The 19,551-nt window shown below is 46.1% G+C and overlaps 1 protein-coding gene across 1 annotated transcript in view; it reads right to left on the reverse strand.

Annotated features, from left to right (window-relative positions):
* Nucleotides 1-19,237, reverse strand: part of SUN2 (Sad1 and UNC84 domain containing 2) — a 155,411-nt gene extending 136,174 nt beyond the window's left edge. Inside the window, exons 1-2 of the mRNA XM_033929464.1 lie at nucleotides 18,698-19,237; nucleotides 3,952-4,117 (exon numbers count right to left, since the gene is read on the reverse strand). Of these exons, the coding sequence (XP_033785355.1) occupies nucleotides 3,952-4,070 (119 nt within the window). The 5' untranslated portion in view covers nucleotides 4,071-4,117; nucleotides 18,698-19,237. The remainder of the gene's footprint in view (nucleotides 1-3,951; nucleotides 4,118-18,697) is intronic.
* Nucleotides 19,238-19,551: the final 314 nt, after the last annotated feature.

A 19,551-nucleotide genomic window follows, 5' to 3' on the forward strand; every position in this document is an offset into this window, starting at 1 on the left:
TGTCTCTCAAATCTTTTTAGTTCTGGCACACTAAACGGAGCAAATGTTTTTCGTGACACATTGTAACTGAAATTATAAAATTGCAAAACCAACAAAAAATAAAATTTGAGAGTTATTTATTTAAAGTTCTTTAAGCTTTATATGGGTAATTGTAACACCTGGGAAATTAAAGTAGATAGAATAGAATTGCTAATCAATACAATGGATGTGCTTCTTTTTGAGTGTAAATAAACTCAAACCAAGGCTCGACAGTTGACATGCAAACATGCACTTCATCATCCACCATCTGCAGTCATTCTCTTTTACTTAATTTCTGTCAGAGCTGAAAATCCAAGTTCACAAAGATAAGAAGATCCAAACAGTAACAAAGTCTCGATTACTTTGTTGCTCAAGTTAGGATAACTACTGCATTAAAAAAAACAAAAAACACACAACCTAAAATTACTTGCTGTTAGTTTTCAAGGATCCATTACGTCAAAGAATGATGCTTGTCTGGGCAGTTGTGTCCTTACGCACACAGACGCTCATAACATTGACAGACTCTTGCATACGCGACATACATGTCATCTATTCTAGTGTATACTTATGAAGATAATTTTTAAAAATAAAGTACAATTCTAGAATCTTTTGTGGCACACCATTGTTCCTTGACACACGGTTTGAGACACACTGGTCTAGGGCAAATGGTTTGTCCCCTGAATTTGCCCTATTTACTTCATGTCCAAGCCGCTGTGGAAGTGGTGGCTAAATGTTTTATTTTAACTCTGAATTGAAAAGATCCCACCTACAGTCTCAACTTGGAGAATGCAAATACATGATTCTTGCACAGGAAAAAAAATAGAAACCCTTGAACTTTATGCAAATTTAAAATGAAAATAAAGTTTGAGACCCCTTAGATGAGTGCATAGAAAACATATGTACAGTATTTCCATCTGCTGCAGACCAATAGAGTCCCAGAAGAGAGGGAGGGAACAAAAGAGTGCCAGACCACAAGTTTCCTGGGCAGGTGAAGCTACAAAAATCTCACCAGATAAGAGGGTTTTATTGGGTTTCAGTCTTACGCAGACTGTAAACATCCTGAGGGTCGGGAGGGAAATGCTGCAGTATGAACTAGACTCATAACTGTTTCTATTATGTAAATTAGAGCTAAGTGAGAGACTGATGCATAAAACAACAGTCTGGTGTGCCTTTGCTCTGTATTCTACACGCTGGCTTTCTGGTAACCCCCTTCGCTTCAGAACTGAAGCGTATAAACTTATCAACCCCCCCTTACTTCACCACTGAGGTAACTCTCTAAATGAAGAAGCAGGGCTGCGTTTCCGCTTCTCACAAATCAAGGGGGGGGGAGGGGGGTAGAAGGATGCTGATAATGAAAGCAGTCTCAGCTTCCTGCCTTCTGTCTGTTGCTTCCTCTCTCTATTGCCAGGAGCACACAGAGTGCCTCTGTGGTAAAGTCTATCAAAGAAACCTTAGGCAAAACAGAAGCAAGCCAAAATGCCATCTCTTACGCACAACCCTCCATCTGCAGGGTTTTCCCCCCCCCCCCCCCCTGTTGGAGGAGGACACATTTATCTATCCCTTAGTGCAGGTTCAAATACTTCTTCATGCCATACAGTTTGACTGTACCTCTGAATCAGCTCTCTACATCAAGGTCAAAGTTAATTTTATTCCATACACTGTGAATTCTTTAAAAAAAAACAAAAACCCAACAAAAACCCAAAGAAACCCCTATTTAAGCAGGTTACAAAGGCCTGTCCCCTTCCACCTATGATTGACTAGAATCCATCTGTGCAACAGGCCAGTTACATTTCACACCCTCTGTACAAACATATACAGTGGTGCCTCGCATAACGGACGCCTCGCACAGCGAACGCTGCGCACAACGAACTTTATGTCTTGATTCGTACAACGAACTTCGTTTCACACAACGAAGTCGCCCGAGCTGCATCCTTCCGCGCAGGCACTGCGCTTAACTGCCCTCTCTCCGCCTGGCTCCCTCTTGCCCCCCCCGACTCCCCGACACGATCGGGGCAAGAGGGAGCACAAGCCCTCTTGCCCCCCCGACTCCCCGACACGATCGGGGCAAGAGGGAGCCCAAGCCCTCTTGCCCCCCCGACTCCCCGACACGATCGGGGCAAGAGGGAGCTCAAGCCCTCTTGCCCCCCCGACTCCCCGACACGATCGGGGCAAGAGGGAGCCCAAGCCCTCTTGCCCCCCCGACTCCCCGACACGATCGGGGCAAGAGGGAGCTCAAGCCCTCTTGCCCCCCCGACTCCCCGACACGATCGGGGCAAGAGGGAGCTCAAGCCCTCTTGCCCCCCCGACTCCCCGACACGATCGGGCCAGGAGGGAGCCCAAGTCCTCCTGGCCACGGCGACCCCCTAACCCCACCCTGCACTACATTACGGGCAGGAGGGATCCCAGGCCCTCCTGCCCTCGACGCAAACCCCCCCCCCCCCCAACGACCGCCCCCCCCAAGAACCTCCGACCGCCCCCCAGCCGACCCGCGACCCCCCTGGCCGACCCCCACGACACCCCCAACCCCCTTCCCCGTACCTTTCTGTAGTTGGCCGGACAGACGGGAGCCAAACCCGCCTGTCCGGCAGGCAGCCAACGACGGAATGAGGCCGGATTGGCCCATCCGTCCCAAAGCTCCGCCTACTGGTGGGACCTAAGGCTCCCGGGCCTATTCTGATTGGCCCAGGCGCCTTAGGCCCCACCAGTAGGCGGAGCTTTGGGACGGATGGGCCAATCCGGCCTCATTCCGTCGTTGGCTGCCTGCCGGACAGGCGGGTTTGGCTCCCGTCTGTCCGGCCAACTACAGAAAGGTACGGGGAAGGGGGTTGGGGGTGTCGTGGGGGTCGGCCAGGGGGGTCGCGGGTCGGCTGGGGGGGCGGTCGGAGGTTCTTGGGGGGGGGGCGGTCGTTGGGGGGAGGGGGGGTTTGCGTCGAGGGCAGGAGGGCCGGGGATCCCTCCTGCCCGTAATGTAGTGCAGGGTGGGGTTAGGGGGTCGCCGTGGCCAGGAGGACTTGGGCTCCCTCCTGGCCCGATATTGTCGGGGAGTTGGGGAATCGGCGGGGCAAGAGGGCTTGGGCTCCCTCTTGCCCCGATCGTGTCGGGGAGTGGGGGGGGCAAGAGGGCTTGAGCTCCCTCTTGCCCCGATCGTGTCGGGGAGTCGGGGGGGGGCAAGAGGGCTTGAGCTCCCTCTTGCCCCGATCGTGTCGGGGAGTCGGGGGGGCAAGAGGGCTTGAGCTCCCTCTTGCCCCGATCGTGTCGGGGAGTCGGGGGGGCAAGAGGGCTTGAGCTCCCTCTTGCCCCGATCGTGTCGGGGAGTCGGGGGGGCAAGAGGGCTTGGGCTCCCTCTTGCCCCGATCGTGTCGGGGAGTCGGGGGGGCAAGAGGGCTTGAGCTCCCTCTTGCCCCGATCGTGTCGGGGGTGCAGGGACCACACGGAGTCACCCACCGTACCACCCGATTCGGGTAAGCGCAGGTATCGGTGGGTGGCTTATTTGCGGGGGGGTGCCTTATTTTACATTTTTTTCTAAAAAGGGGGGGCTGTCTTATTTGATGGCCCTGCCTTATCATCGGGGAAACACGGTAGAAAAAAAAAAAAAAAATGAACAGTTAAGTCCCAGTTTTTGCCGCTGAGACTCTGCCCTCTCTCACTGTAAAATTAGACTCTACTTAGTCTGTCTTTAAATTTAAAAAATGTGTGTTGTTTTAAAAAACAATTATGTTTTTAGATGTATCTAAATAAAAATAATAACCAAAAATTTATCTTTTTTTATGTCATCTTAGCATATTTTATGCTGCAGAACGAATTATTTTTTTTTACATGTATTCTTATGGGAAAACGCGTTTCACATAACGAACGTTTCGCATAACAAACTTGCTCCTGGAACCAATTAAGTTCGTTGTGTGAGGCACCACTGTACATGTTAATTTCCTCTACCTGAGAGAGCTGTCCTTGTAGGTATCAAGAGGCTCCGTCAGTGAGCTCCCACCATTACTGCTGTCCTCATCGCCTTGGTAATAGCCTGTGGTGACGAGGCGTCGGCTGCGTCTAGACATGACAGGCAAGAGGCTGCAGCAGAATATTCCAGGGCCCGTCTGCAACACTGAGGGGAAGAAAGAAGAGAGCATGTTACATTTCATCTTGACAGATGTTCAGCGAATCCAGGAGCCAGCAACCAAAAAGTCTTATCCCATCAACCCAAATCAAAGAGCAGGTGAGGAAGTAAGGAGAGAGATCCTCAGACAACTGCCGCAGCTCCTTTAAGAGTCAGGACCCGATTTACTAAAGGGCTTTACTCACTATGGGAAAACGGCCTAATGCACTACTGCACAGAGTTGGCAAAAGTACACAGCCAGCAGCCCCTATCCCCCCCAAGTTTAGCCCAAGAATATCTGTGCTAATGTGCTCCCCCTCTGACCCCAAAAGTAGCTCAAGGCTATACCACCCCTCCCCCCACAATCTTGCATCTTTCGTTCCCCTCCCTACTCCCTGAGTAACTAGTATTATCCCTTTCCTATTCACCTCAGGTGATCAGCAACCCCCTTTCCCCCTGCCATTGCTGTCTTTCCAGATCACTCTAAAAAGATACTCGGCGCTGGCCCTTGCTTTTCCAATAGAAGACTGTGCTTGAGGACTGCCGCTCCTGTCTTCCCTTTCACATATTCCTGTTTGGGGGAGAACAGGACGTGGCAGTACTTGAGTATAGGCCTCTGTTGCAAGTAGAGAATGGCCTGGAGACGGTTTACCGCGGTAAACCGTGGTCACCACAATAAATCCGTAGGAATGGAGAAATTTGCAACTGGCTTACTGCAGGAATGGGGACAAGACCTTTTACCGCCACATGGGAGTGATGAAAAGTCTTGCTCCTGTGGTTAAAAAAAAAAAAAAAAAAAATTGCGCCCTTGTCAGACTCAGCATCTCCTCCCCAGCTCTTCTTGCACCTATTTTACCTTCAGGAGCCAGCCATGCCACAATGAAGATAGAAGGAACCCAAAACTATTTAGGCAGGAAAAACAAGGAATACGAGTATAGAATGTCAGGTGTAACTCTGATAAGAGCGAACAAGAAAAGGATCTGGGTGTACTGATAGATAGAACTCTGAAACCGTCATCACAATGTGCGGCGGCAGCAAAGAAAGCAAATAGAATGTTAGGCATGATAAAGAAAGGAATCATGAGTAGATCGGAGAGAGTTTTATAATGCCGCTTTATAGGGCAATGGTCAGACCACACTTGGAATACTGTGTTTAACATTGGTCTCCCAACCTAAAAAAGGATATAAAACTGCTGGAGAGGGTGCAGAGACGAGCAACGAAGCTAATAAATGGTATGGAGAACTTGGAATACGAGAAACGACTTAAGAAACTGGGACTGTTTTCCCTTGAGAAGAGGAGACAGTGAGGGGATATGATTGAGACTTTCAAAATACTGAAAAGAATCGACAAAACAGAGCAGGAAAAAAAATTATTCACCATGTCCAACGCAACACGGAGAAGAGGACATGGACTGAAGCTAAGGGGGGGACAAATCCAGGACAAATATCAGGAAGTTCTGCTTCACGCAACGAGTGGTGGACACCTGGAATGCTCTCCCAGAGGAGGTTATTGCGGAATCCACCGTTCTAGGATTTAAAAGCAAATTAGATGCACATCTCCTTACGAGAGGCATAGAGGGATATGGGTGACTAAAATTACACCAGGTGTGCAGATCAACGGACTTGATGGACCGTAGGTCTGATCCAGAGATGGCAGTTCTTATGTTCTTATGAGAAAAGCTGAACCAAGGGAGTGAAGGAAGAGTGAGTGAAAGAAGAAGTGTCAAATGGTCAGGAGACCCTGGCAAGTGAGTTAAGAGAAGACAAAAGAAAACTGACAAATGCCTGAGACCAACATGATTTGAATAAAATGTAGAAAAAAATTTTATTTTCTATTTTGTGATTAGAATACCGTATATATTCTAATATAAACTGATCCAAATATAAACCAAGGTGACCTTTTTTGCCCAAAAAGGAGGAAAAAAGGATGACTTGAGTATAAACCGGGATTAGAAATTTGGGTGATCCTGGTGAGCCAGTCTACAAAAACTTAAGAATATCCACTACTTTTTTCTAGGCTAAGCAGCATAAAAATCTGTTTTGTTTTGTTGGGGGTAGTGGATCTTCCCAGATAATTGTGACTTGGCTTTGCCACTGCTGGAAACAGGATACTGGGCTTAACAGACCTACAGTCTGTTCCAGTATGGCAACGCTTATATTCTTATTTAAGGAAATAGGCAACAAGATCTGATGTCCCTTTCCATGTATTAAAATTAGTCCAATAAAAAGAATCACCTTATTTCCATTTTCTTTTTATAAATGTTTATCAACACAGGTACAATACTACTTGATCCTAATGCAAAAAATAAATAAATAAAATATAAATTTTTTTTCTACCTTTGTTACTGGTTTCTGCTTTCCTCATTTTCTGATTATTCTCTTCCTTCCATCCACCGTCTGCCCTCTCTCTGCCTCTTCCATATAGCATCTGCTCTCTTTCTATGCCTCTTCCAGAAACAGTCTGCCTCATCTCTCGCTCCCCCCCATTGGTCTGGCATCTTTGTCTTCTTCCCTTCCCCCAGATGGTTTTTAGCATCTCTCTCCTCCTTTCCTCCCCTCAGATCTGGTATCTGTCTCCTCCCCCTTCCCCCATGGTCTAGCATCTCTCCCTCTCTCTCCTCTCCATTCCAGTGTGTGCTCCCCCTCTCTCTCCCATTCAGTGTCTGCTCCCCTCTCTCTGTCCTCTCTACTTCCTTCCAGCCACTACTCCCCTCTCTCTCTTCCCCCCTTCCAGCCACTACTCCCCTCTCTCTCTTCCCCACTTCCATCCAGCGTCTGCACCCCCTTCTCTCCACTTCCTTACAACATCTGTTCTCCTCTAACTCCCCACCTTCCATCCAGTGTCTGTCGTTGCCCCCCTTTCTCACACAATAAGCCTGAAGCGCCATTCAAACTCTTCCTCTTGTCGGGCCATCTCCCTTCCTCCCTCTCTCTCACCTTCGCGGCCTCCCCGACGCTTCTCCTCTGAAACGATACACCTAGAAGCCGCTATCCGTCATGCAACTAAACTCCTACCACCCTCCTCCATGCATGCCCCACTCCCCGACATCGCACTTACCATTACCACCGGAAACCTGCTGACGCCGTCAATGCTGTATTCTGATCTGGTGTGGAGCTTTGATCATCTGCATATGCTCAAGGCCTGCCTGCTCGCGCCTTCTCTGAGAATCTCGGAGAGGGCAGGAGCTGACAGGCTTTGAGCATGCACAGATGCTCAAAGCTCCATACCGGGTCAGAATACAGCATTGACGACAACTGCAGGCTTCCAGTGCTAATAGTAAGCGCAATGTCGGGGAGTGAGGCATGTATGGAGAAGGGTTGCTGTGGCGGGTTGGGTGCATAGAGGATAGTAGCTTCCACATTCATCACAGGGAGACATATATTCAGCAGGAAGAGCAGGGGGAATTGTTCTATTTATTACAGCCCTGGTGGTCTTCGGGATTTGAATGGGGGACAGCTATGCCATCGGTCAGGTAGTGGCCAAATATAAACCAAGACCCCCATTTTGGGTCCAATTTTTTGGCCCAAAAATCTCAGTATATATTCAAGTATATACAGTATATCAGTCAGATTTGAAATATGTAGCCTGCTAGAGCTGGTATTAGATATAACTGGGGACTGCAAAGCCCAGGCTGTGCTTCTTTAGGTTCCAGCTGGCTTAGGGCTCTCTCTAACTAGGGGGTAGTTGCCTTAGTTGAACTCCCCTAACACTATTCCTGCCATGTGTGACTGAAGTATTCTGTTAGTTTGATTCTTCTATATAGTAATTTGACTTCAGTTTTCTCAGTAATGGAAGGGATATTTGTGAGGGGGAGGAGAGGGGAGACAGGGGTTTTGTTGATCCTTGATCTGTATTATTTGTGATTTATAAAATGACAATTGTACAGAATATTGTTTCTTTTTATAATTTAATAAAATAAGAGGCAAATCTTACCTGATGGCCCTTCAGCAATATTGCTTACAAAAATGTTAAAAAGAACAGGCCCAAGAACTGAACCTTGAGGCACACCACTGGTAACATCCCTTTCCTCAGAGTGATCTCCATTGACTTTTCACTCAACCAGTTCCTGACCCAATCCATCACTTAGGGGCCCATACCAAGGGCACTCGGTTTATTTATTGGAGGCCTTTGTGGAACACTGTCAATGGCTTTGCTAAAATCTAAATACATCACATCTAGAACACTCCCTCTATCCAATTCTATGGTCACCCAGTCAAAGAATTTATCAGATTTGTCTGACAAAACCTGCTGTAATCCAGGATTCCAGAAACGTCACTATTCTCTGTTTTAAAAGCACTTCCATTAATTTACTTACCACAAAAGTCAGACTTACTGGCCTGTAGTTCCCTACTTCTTCCTTACTCTCTTTTGTAGAGAGGTACCACATTCGCCCTTCTCCAGTCCTCCAGTACCACTCCCAATTCTAAAGAAGCAATGAAAAGGTCAGCCAGCAGAACTGCCAGAACTTCCCTAAATTCCTTCAGTACCCTCAGATGTACACCATCCGTCCCCATCACTTTGTCCACCTTTAGTTTAGTTAGCTCCTCATGAATACAACCCTCTGAAAATCGATCAGGGTCTACCACACCTCTATCCCTATTTGCATTTGTCCTCTGCGGTCCTGCTCCTGGTGCTTCAGCTACGAACACCGAACAGAAATATTTGTTAAGCAATTCAACCTTATCTTTATCAGCTTCTACATATTTCTCCCTTTCACCTTAGAGTCTCAAAGAGACACTTTTGCACTTCTTCCTATTGCTGATATATCTTAAAAAAAAAAAAGTCTTGTGTCCCCCCCCATTTTACCAAGTCAGCTATTTTTTCTTCCATTTGCATCTTTGTTTTCCTGACTACTCAACCAGCCTCTCTTAACTTTTCCAGATATTTTAGCCTGTCTTTCTCTTTCTGCGATTTTTAGTAATTTATGAAAGCTAACCTCTTTTTCTTTACTTTTTCAGCTACTACATTCGAGAACCAAGTATCCTTCTTTTCCTCTTATTTTTACTTACTTTCCTTACATGAAGAAGGGTATTATACTTAAGCTGATAGGTCACCGAGAGCCAACAGGTGGTCCAAAGCAAAGGGGTAATGTAGACAAATTTCTGCAAGCCAGTAATAAGCCTGATCATGTAGATATGGTGGAGGTCTTTTTGTCTAAGACCCTGGTAGAGTAAGTTACAATAATCTGGTTGAGCACCAAGACATGAACAAATATTTCAAGAGTTCATTACTGGAGCAAAGCAGAATAAATGGATCATAGGGAGTTTGTAAAAACAGCATTGTACCAGTGTAGAAAGTTGTGTTTGGAAGATGAGAGCAGAGTCAAGTGTGATGCCAAGAACCCTCAGGGTTTTAACTAAGGTGAACATGAATACCAAATAAGGGAGGAGAAGGCAAAACTGTGTTAGCAGAGGTGGAAAAAAAAAAGCACACATTTAAACACTTGCTCTCTCTCTAAAAAAGCAGACAGAGGGGGACACTGAATTGAGATTTTGGAGAGGATGAAATAGATCTGGGCACGGAGAGGGAGTCTAAACATATATGCAAGGGACAGGGAAAGAACTAGAAAAACGATGAATCAAACTGGATTTAAATCAAATCCACCCTGACTAAAACGCACAAAAAAATTATTGATTTATTATCCTTGACAGCAATTACCAAAGGGTTTGTTTTTTTGTTTTTTTTTTATAACCCTGGTTAACTTGCTAAACAAGGGTTTTCACAGAATCCTGGATACTTGAAGTAATATCCGCAATGTGATAGCCTTAAGAGTTTTGATCAGATCTAGTGAGCTTGGTCTTGTTGGATTTTATTATTCATCTGCAATCTTTGTCAGATTCTGCGAAGGCCTCATCTTCTTGACAGGGGCTGTAGGAGTGGCTGTTTAATTTCAGACCAAGGATGAATCTGCAAGACAGGCCTTGGCAAAACGTCAATCTCTCTGGCCAACACACCCTCAACTGTCACAATAACAAATTCTCTCTCTCTCACCTGCTCCCAGCATCTAAGGATCATTAGGGGTGGATATTCTTTTCTGAACAAGGCCAATTGCTTGATAATTATTTTAATGGGCCCAAAAGTGATTCCCTAAACCATTCCTACAGTACTAGTGAATCTCTACCATCACCTGAAACATGGCTGGTTTTATAAATGCATAAGCATTATTGTACAAGGACAGACCAAAAATCTATCAAACCTAGCATCCTGTTAGGAGTCCTTCCATAATTTTAAGCCTTCCAACATGCTGATTTATTTTCCGAGATGGGAGTTTCTAGCTGGATCAGAATTGATTTTTTTTTTTGGCATGTACCTTAGACACCAAGTTTAATAATAAGCTTCTCAAAGGATTTTTCTTTTGGCAGCACAGGATATATTGAACAACTTGGGAACAAGACAGCAGATGTGATTATATTTCAAGTGGAGTCCCCTGGAATTTGCTGCAAGTTTATCAGGCTCTGTTCACATGAAGACAGGGTAAAGGTTTGGGATTTTAATTTGTTCCTGAAAAGGTGGAATATAAAGTACTCATATGGAGGTAGGGGGGACTAGAATTATGGCAACCTTCTGCAATGGGTAGTTCCTTGAGTAGAGATTTATTATACCGATGCCTTTTCAGGAATCTCCAGTATGGATCCCCACCTCCAGTCATGTTCCGCGTGTTGCCCCTTTAGCACAGCAGTTCCCAAACAGTAGGGTTTCAGGATATCAACAATAAATATTCATGAGAGTTACATGAGGTAGAGGAAGAGCATACAATCCATTATGAATATTCACTGTGGATATCCTGAAAACCTGACTAGTAGTTGGTTTTCTTAGGACAGATTTGGGAACCCCTGCTCTAGCGAGAACCCCATTTTCTGATTCTGTTCTTAATTCAGACAAGGTACACTGGACCTAATTTTGAGTGTACAGACATCAAGAGACAGAGTAAACAGTCTACCCCTAGTTACTCAATGGTTTAATGCGATTCAAGTTATGGCAACTAAGCCAAATCCTCTTTAATGATTCACATTCATCAGTATCCAAGTTCATCCATCCACTCGGTTTTTTTCCCCAAAGTCACATCTCCTACCATGTCAATGTTAGTGTTTGCTCCTACTCTGTATATATAACACCATACAGTTAATTACTCCCAATACTATATCTGTTCAGTGCCCGAGTCAGACCAAAATGAATAGATTTAATACATTACATTACAGATTTCTATTCCGCCATTACCTTTTGGTTCAAAGCGGATTACAAAAAGAGTTATGGAAGAAGGGTTACAACGTTAGATCAGAGAAGGTTTCCAAGAGAGGGAAAAGTAGGATCTGGGGTTAGGGAGGGGATGGTAAGAGCTTTATCATGGTATTAAGCTTTATTAAGGGATTTCTTGAAGAGTATAGTTTTTATTTCCTTTCTGAACATCTTGTAGTCTGGGGTTGTTGTCAATAGGTTGGAGACTTGGTTGTCTATCTTCGCTGCCTGAGTGGCCAGTAGTCCGTTGTATAGTTTTTTCCGTTTTACTTCTTTGATTGGGGGGTAAGTGAATGGTGAATGGGGTGTGTGTTTTTCTATGCCTGGTAGAGGTGGTTTGGATGAGGCGGTCGTTTAGGTAGGTTGGGCTGTCTCCATTTATAGTTTTAAATAGTATACAGTAGAATTTAAATTGTATTCTTTCCTGGACTGGAAGCCAATGAGAATTGATGAATGCCTCAGTAATGTGATCATGTTTTTTCAATGAATAGATGAGTCTCAGAGCTGTATTCTGAATTGTCTATAGTTGTTTAATCATTATTGCAGGGCCAATAAAGCCAATAAATAATAAAGCCAAGAGCTCTGCCCAATAATCTGGAAGCTCTTTTGATTACTGAATTTGCATATAAAACTATAACTACATATTCAGGGCCCCTTTTATCAAACCGCAGTTACGCGGTAAAGCTTTTTACCGTGGGCCAGTGAGGTAAATGCTCCAACGCTCAAAGGAATTGAATGAGTGCCGGAGCATTTACCTTGCTGGCCTGAGGTAAAAAAGCTCTACTGCCGTTTTATAAAAGGGCCCCTTAGTAAATTATTCTTAAAAATAAAATACTGTACTTATGGAATATGATTAAATGATCACATTCTGGTAGTCACACCTCTGGGCCCTCATATTCTCCTCCTGTCTAGCTAGCAACGTGTCTTGTTTTTGTTGTGGGATTTTTTAAAAGCTGTTCTTGGCAGCCAAAATATAAGCAGTGTGTCAGCAGAGCTGATCAGAGTTCTTCTCTCATTTTCAGACCCTTATAAGGTTACCAAATACTCCTCCCAACCCTTTCCTCCTGTCCTTGTCCCCTTTTGCCTGTGCTGGTGCCAGTATTCCCCACTGTGAAATGGCAACGTGCAGCAACTCAGCAATATGGGCAGCACACAAGTACCAGGGACTCCAGCAGTCACTACAGCGAGGGGAGGAGGTCATTTGGCAGGTCACGGTTTGGAAGTTTTACAAAAAAGTGAAAGGAGGTTTTGCTTCCTGCAACTCAGGCAGACAGCAGAGTAAACATGCACATTCCTAGATCCAACCACCACAGCCTTTGCACCCAACCCCCATAAATGTATAGTAATGTCATAAGCCTAAGGGGCTGCTGGCAAGCCTAGGGTACTCTCATCCACCTGGCTCCCCATATCCAGTGCTCCCTCCACCCATCTCAAGAGCATGCAGAGCCTAGACACATGATCCTTCTCCTGCACTGTTATGGCAATCAAAGCTGCATTCTCCTCCACCCACCCAGTTCGCTGAACAGCAGAACCTCTCCGGACAACAACACACTGCACCAGCAGAACGCCCACCGGCTTAGGAAATAGGCCCTGGTGTTACAGTAGGTGGTGAAAAGTTAGCGATTTGCATTGTGCCAGTCTAGCATATCAAATTTAGAGGAAATATTAATTCTGCTATCCTAAAGTTTATTGCTTTAATAATAATCTAATGCGGAGAGGCCACGGGGGGGGGGGGGGAAGGGGGTTCATTGCCTCAATATTTTACAGGCGGTAAGATTGCCCCTGTTTTGGATCTTGTACTGGAAACTAAAAGTGGATATTATAGAATCTCCAATTATTATTTTTTCTTTTTTATTATTCTGTAATCCTAATTTCTGATCAAGTAATCTCATTTTGCTTTTAGAATTTGCATTGATTGCTATAAATAAAATAATAATAAAAAGGATTGTCCTCATTCTGAATTCCCACATGTATTCAAGGCTTTGAAACAAGGGCAGGCAGCTGGTTCTTATCTCTCTTTTAATGAACTTGCCAATCAGGTCCTGGTTATTCACTTAGGTCTGTGAGGAGAGGTAGATTTTACAAAAGGCAGAATGCCTCCATCTACAAGAGGTGATGTTATAAGCAGGACTGGATCATAACAGGGGGGAGGGGGGAAGAATAGACTGTCAACCCTATTCTACACAAATCACTTATCTATAGCATACCAGAAAGCAGGAATAACTTTAGTGATTTTTCACCAAAAGGGTGATGGATGCCTCAACCATTCTCCCTGTGAAGGTGGCAAGGACAAAAGCAGTAGCAACTCAAAAAGGCATGGGATACGCACAAAGGATCCCTCTAAAGCAAGAGGATGGGATCAAAAGAAAATAAAAGACAGAGAGAGGGGTGTAATCTGCACCGATCAGCAAGTAAAATCCTAAACAAAGGCGTATGCTCGGCAGAGAGCGGAAGGTACAACTAGCCACTTTGGGCTAGATTCACTAAGCAAACCAATTGTGTACCGATCGGTTTGCGACCCTTTTGCGACCCGATTTTCCTCCGACCCAATTCACTAACCTCTGTGCCAATCCAATCCGCGCATGCAAATGAGAGGAAAGGCATCCAATAGTAGGAAGGACGCGATTCCCAAAAAAAAAAAAAAAAAAAAGGAACACCAACTGGGCTGCCTGATCAAAAAATAAGCGACTGCTGAGGACCAGTCGCTTAAGTCCTTTCTGACTGCCCTGCTCTCTGCCGCCATACTTTCTGCCCCGACTCACCTGCCCTTCCCCGCAGTGTGAGCCCGTGGTTTTAACCCACGGGTTTAAAGTGGGTTGAAACCATGGGCTCACAAAGTAAAAAAAAACCAGTAAAGTAAACGTAAAAAAATGTTAAAAAGCTCTGTCAGGCACAAAGGGCCAGAGCATGCGCAGACCATCTACAGTCAAGGAAGATAGTCTGCGCATGCTCAAGGATTGCTCTCCAGCGATCTGTGCAGTCGGTGGGTGGCGTGCCAACGACTGCCCCCATTTGCATGACATTGCATTGAGAATTCGTCGGCCTGCCACGGATCGGGCAGGTAAGTGAATCGAGCTCATTGATAGACAAGATACTAGATACTAGATGGACCATGCTGGTCTTTCTCTGCCTTCTGCTCCTATGCCAGTCTACAAAATACTCTAACTAGCAGATTACAAAGGATAAAGACCAGTTTCCCATCCAGTTCTCCTGGTTTATGTTGCTTGGGATCTGCTTGTGGGAAGCTGCTCCTTATCCCAGTCCATTCTCTCCATTGTCCTCTCTGCTCCTCTACCACCTTTGAGAGAGGAGCATACTGCCCTTGTCTCTTGCCTCCCAGATCTCAAGATCTGCATACAATGGAAGTAGTAATCTCTTCTGTATATTCATTAGGTTTATGTTGAAAGTGTGGCCCATTTGAAGGCTGGGAGCAAAGAGCAAGGGAGTACAGGATCCCATACGTCTTTGGTCTTCATTCCCTTCCCAGTCCTCAAGGGCCACTGAGTCAGGTTTTCAAGATATTCCTAATGAATATGCAGAAAAGATTTACATACCTCCATTGTATGCACATATCTCTGAGCCATATTCATTAGGGATATCCATAGGAAAAGCAAGATTATTTGTCGCAAACTAGTTTGTAAAGGAGACACTGCAGGTCAGGACAGAAGGACCATGCTCTGATGCTTCAGGGTTCAGCCAATCTAGTGACTTTTGGAACACCATTCCAACCATGCCCAGCCTCCAGCTTATTGCAGTTTCTTTTAAGCTACCTTTCCCTTAGACCTGACCATCACAAGTTTTCTACAGACTCCTGGGGCCCAGTTGTACATCATCCAAAAGATTTTTGCTTTAGAATCAGATGACTTTACCATGGGAAAGTAGTTTTCAACTTTAATTACACAGGTTAGTTAGCAAATTTGAAAACTGCCCTTCGTTAATACAGGAACAGGAGGAGTCCATTTGGGGCAATTACTAAAAATAATATGTATAAATTCACATTGCATATCTATGCATACTTTCCAGAAAAAAAAAGGGCTGAAGTCTGTGGGTATTTTACACTCATGGCAGCTTTCATAGGTGGAAATGTTGCCTCTAAATTTATCTTTGTTATAAAATTGGAGGCCCTGATGTTCTGAACTTACTGTTAAAATCTGTGGGTGTTTGTAGTGCTGGTGAATTTTCCGATTTGATAAAGGCTAGCGATGCTGCAAAAACTTTGCATGCAAATGAGAGCCGTGGAGGTCCATGGAAATTCCATCCAATAAGTCATTGGAGAAAGTGACTGACTGACACATGTGCAGAATAGTCCACAGAAAGAAACATAAATGTGCATATGCGCCAAGAAATGCTACGTCGTAGGCATGCATGACCGATGGAGAGGGGCAGAGAACTATCAGTAAACCATGGAAATGCTTTTTTCTACACTGCTTTTGTGGGACATATATGCTGCTGCTGTATTTTTTGTTTTTTTTTTTGAACCTCCACATCTCATGCAATCAGCAGCCCAGACTTACCAGTGTACACTTTTGGTTCACACACATGAGCACTTTTAACATACTACCGACACTTCCAAACCTGACAGTACTTTTAGAGCATTAAAGGACAGATCTTCATTTCACGCATCGACCAGAGTGCTCATGTTAATATTAATGACCTTGTTCTACTACATTTACATAACATTATTGAAGAATGCTAGGAAGCATGGAAAAGACCACGCAGAGTCATTATGTGCAACAGAAGCTAAAATCCTTTGACGCTAAACCTGTAATAACTGGTTTAGCGTCGATCATTAAAAGTGTTTAGAATGACAGGGCCTCAGACTTTGTACCAAGGTACCGTAAATACTCGAATATAGGACGGTCTCGTCCTATATTCAAGTCATCACCCGATCCCCCCTCCTGGACTTGATGCAGACCTCTGATAGGCCAGGACAGGAGGGATCCCTCCCGTCTCCCCTCTGATACTAATAATTTTTTTTACTCCGCCCCACCGCGTACCTTTCCTGTTATCCCTGGTGGGCCAGCGGTGTATGGGCAGGAGCGAACTTTCCACGCTCCTGCCCTGCACACCTCCTTCCGGGCTTGGGCCTAGCAGCACACAGCGAGCTTCTCAAGCTCCCACCCGGCCTTGCGCCGCTTGCTGAATAGCTGCCGCCAGGTCCCACAAGAACTGGCGGCAGCCATTCAGTGAGTGGCGCAGGGCCGGGTGGTAGCTCAAGAAGCTCACTCTTGCGTGCATGTGTGCCGCTGACCGTGAGCCCGGAAGGAGGTTGCGCAAGGAGAGTGGAAAGTTCACTCCTGCCTATACATCGCTGGACCACTAGGGATAACAGAAAAGGTATGCGGGGGGAGGAAGGGGGGGGTAAAAAAATTATTAGTATCGGCTGGGACGCGATACGGGAGGAATTTCTCCTGTCCCGGCCTACCACTAGACCACCAGAGTTGGAAGAGGAGGTGGGACAGGGTGAAGAACCTGGCAGGGAGGGGGGGGCAGGATGCAGAGCCTGACAAGTATTGAAGGGGGCTAGCTGCATAGCCTGGTAGAGCAGGGAGGGAAGGAGGCTGGGTGCAGAACCTAGCAGGGGAGAGGGAGGGGACACTAGAATCAGATCCTGGCGGGGCATGCATGGCATTTGAATATTAAGCCCCCGTCTTATATTCAAGTCAATCATTTTTTCTCCTTTTGGGGGGGAAATGGGGGTCCCGACTTATATTTGAGTATATACAGTAAGTGGTTTGAAACTGTCCCCACTCCACCTCCTGATGGATTTTCAGGTACCAAATGTGAGGAAACCCCCCTCCCACTAAAGACTTAGGGCTAGATTCACTAAGCCAATCGATCATGTTTGCGATCGTGTACTGACCCTTTTTTCCTCCGACCCAATTCACTAACCTCGTGGCCGATCATCCTCTGATTGGTGCATGCAAATGAGGGGAAATGGCATGCAAAGTAGGAGGGGGGAGGGGCCTCGATTCACTGAACAAATGCAGGCACACCAACTGGGCTGGCCAATCCAAAAACAAGCGACTGCTGAGGACCAGTTGCTTGTGCAAAAACCCTGCTCTCTGCCCCAACTCTCCTGTTCTTGTCACCCCGACTCCATGGGTTTAAAGCAGGACTGCACTATGGCGTGTTCTGTTAAATTCCAGAATATGCCGCAGTGCAGCCCCGCTTTAAACCCGCGGGTTAAAACCACGGGCTCACGAAAAAATTAAGCTTCCAGCTGTGTTAAAAAAAGTTTCCAGTTCTTCCTTGCGCGGAGAGCATGCGTAGACCATCTACAGGCAATGATGGTCTGTGCTTACGTCAAGATCGCTCTCCAGCAATCCGTGCGGTCAGTGGGGGGGCGTGCCTCCGCTCACCCCCATTTTCATGATGACGCATTGTGGATCAGTCGGCCTGCCATGGATCGCCCACAGATCGGGAAGGTTAGTGAAACTAGGCCTCAGAAAGCACCCACAGGAATCATTCTGGGCTGGGTACCTTTCAGAACATGCCCCACTACATCCTAAATAAAAGTTACACAGGTTTCCATTCCTCTGTGAAAGTTGGAAGAAGTTTATCTAAGTCATCCTTGCTTTGTAGCAAGAAAGGTGTCACTTTATAAACAGTTCTTAATTCTGCCCTGTGGTCAAGTGCTGCTAATATAGCAATCTCAGCCCAAGGTCAGGAAAGCTCAGATCACCACCACCAGAGCAATAATCTAGCTACTGTACTTTGTGAAGAAGCATGTAGGTAAAAACCCAGACCCCCTACTGCTGCATGTCCCTGCCCTGGGGCAGTTCCAGCATTCTAAGCTGCACAAAGGGCCCTCAATATAGCAGGAATTTTAACACCACCCTTCCTCCAAACAGTGATCTCAAAGTCCCTCCTTGAGGGCTGCAATCCAGTTGGGTTTTCAGGATTTCCCCAATGAATATGCATGGAAAGCAGTGCATGCACATAAATCTCATGCATATTCATTGGGGAAATCCTGAAAACCCGACTGGATTGCGACCCTCAAGGAGGGACTTTGAGACCCCTGCAAAAACCACTCATGCGATTCACATAACATGCCAAGAAGACCCAACTTTCTGGAGGGCGACCATGAGCCATTCCTGGTTTTCTAACCTGACGCCCTGGTGCATAGTGACAGCTCCCCTCATGTGAAATAAGCTCTGCTACAAGCTCCTAAATCCATTTTAGGAGGGTGTCAGAAAGCCAAAAACATCCCCACGTCTCTGTTACTATAGCTTAGGTGTGGGGGGAGGGGTACTTTACTTGACATCTAGCTCTCACCCATATAGTCTACAACCAGGTCAACAAGGCTGGCCCAGGCAGCCTGGGAACAGAACAAAAAAAAAAAATGCTTACCTTCCCGGCCACTTTCTCTCCCCAGAAACGTGTTACAAATAAATCCACCAAAATGTTCGCCTTAATCCCGATCTTGCAGAGGACGATCGGGCTCTAACAGAGAGCCAAGCAAAGGCAGCGCTGCAGGCTGATCGCCCCCACCTAGCTCCCCGATTCAAAGGCTGCGCAGGTTTTCGGCTGCCACTCGCTATGGAGGTACGAGCGGAAGAAAGTTTGCCAGTAGATCAGCGATGGTGAATAACGACGAAGGGGATAAGAAGAAAAGAAAATTGACAGCTAGAGGGGCAAAAGGAAACCAGATATATATATAATAAATAAATTATAACACTGGCCTGAGGATTTTTTTTTTTTTCCGTATGAAAACAAAAGGCCTGCAGAGCTGAAGCTGGTGGAACGCAGAGAAGAAAACCGAAGAGGGTGAATTTGCAAAGAAGGCTGGAATAAACCCTGGATCCTTTCTCCCCGGGCACAGCACGCGCAGAAAACAAGCAGGGCCGAGCACTGAATATGCGTGTAGAACCGCAAAACCCCGCCCCCCTCCAATGTGACAGCGCCAACCCACTGGCCCAGCCTGCCCGTCGGTCAGCATAGCCCTCGGCACCCATTGGTCTATTTGAACGCGGGCTCTTTCCCTCCCACCAGAACCCCGCCTCCCCGTTGGAACAGACCTGCAGGCGCGGGCCGCAGGCTTAAAAGCTCCGACAACACCACCCTGGCAGCTGCTGCCGAGGAGACAATGGCCTCCTAGAGGGGTGGGGTGGGGCAACCCGGCACCTTTCTGTGGGCGCTCAATGCTTAAACAAACTAAAAGTCATGTAAACGATGAGAGATGACAGGGCACACACCTTATTTAA

Source organism: Geotrypetes seraphini, chromosome 2, assembly GCF_902459505.1.
Source record: "Geotrypetes seraphini chromosome 2, aGeoSer1.1, whole genome shotgun sequence".
Classification (NCBI taxonomy): domain Eukaryota; kingdom Metazoa; phylum Chordata; class Amphibia; order Gymnophiona; family Dermophiidae; genus Geotrypetes; species Geotrypetes seraphini.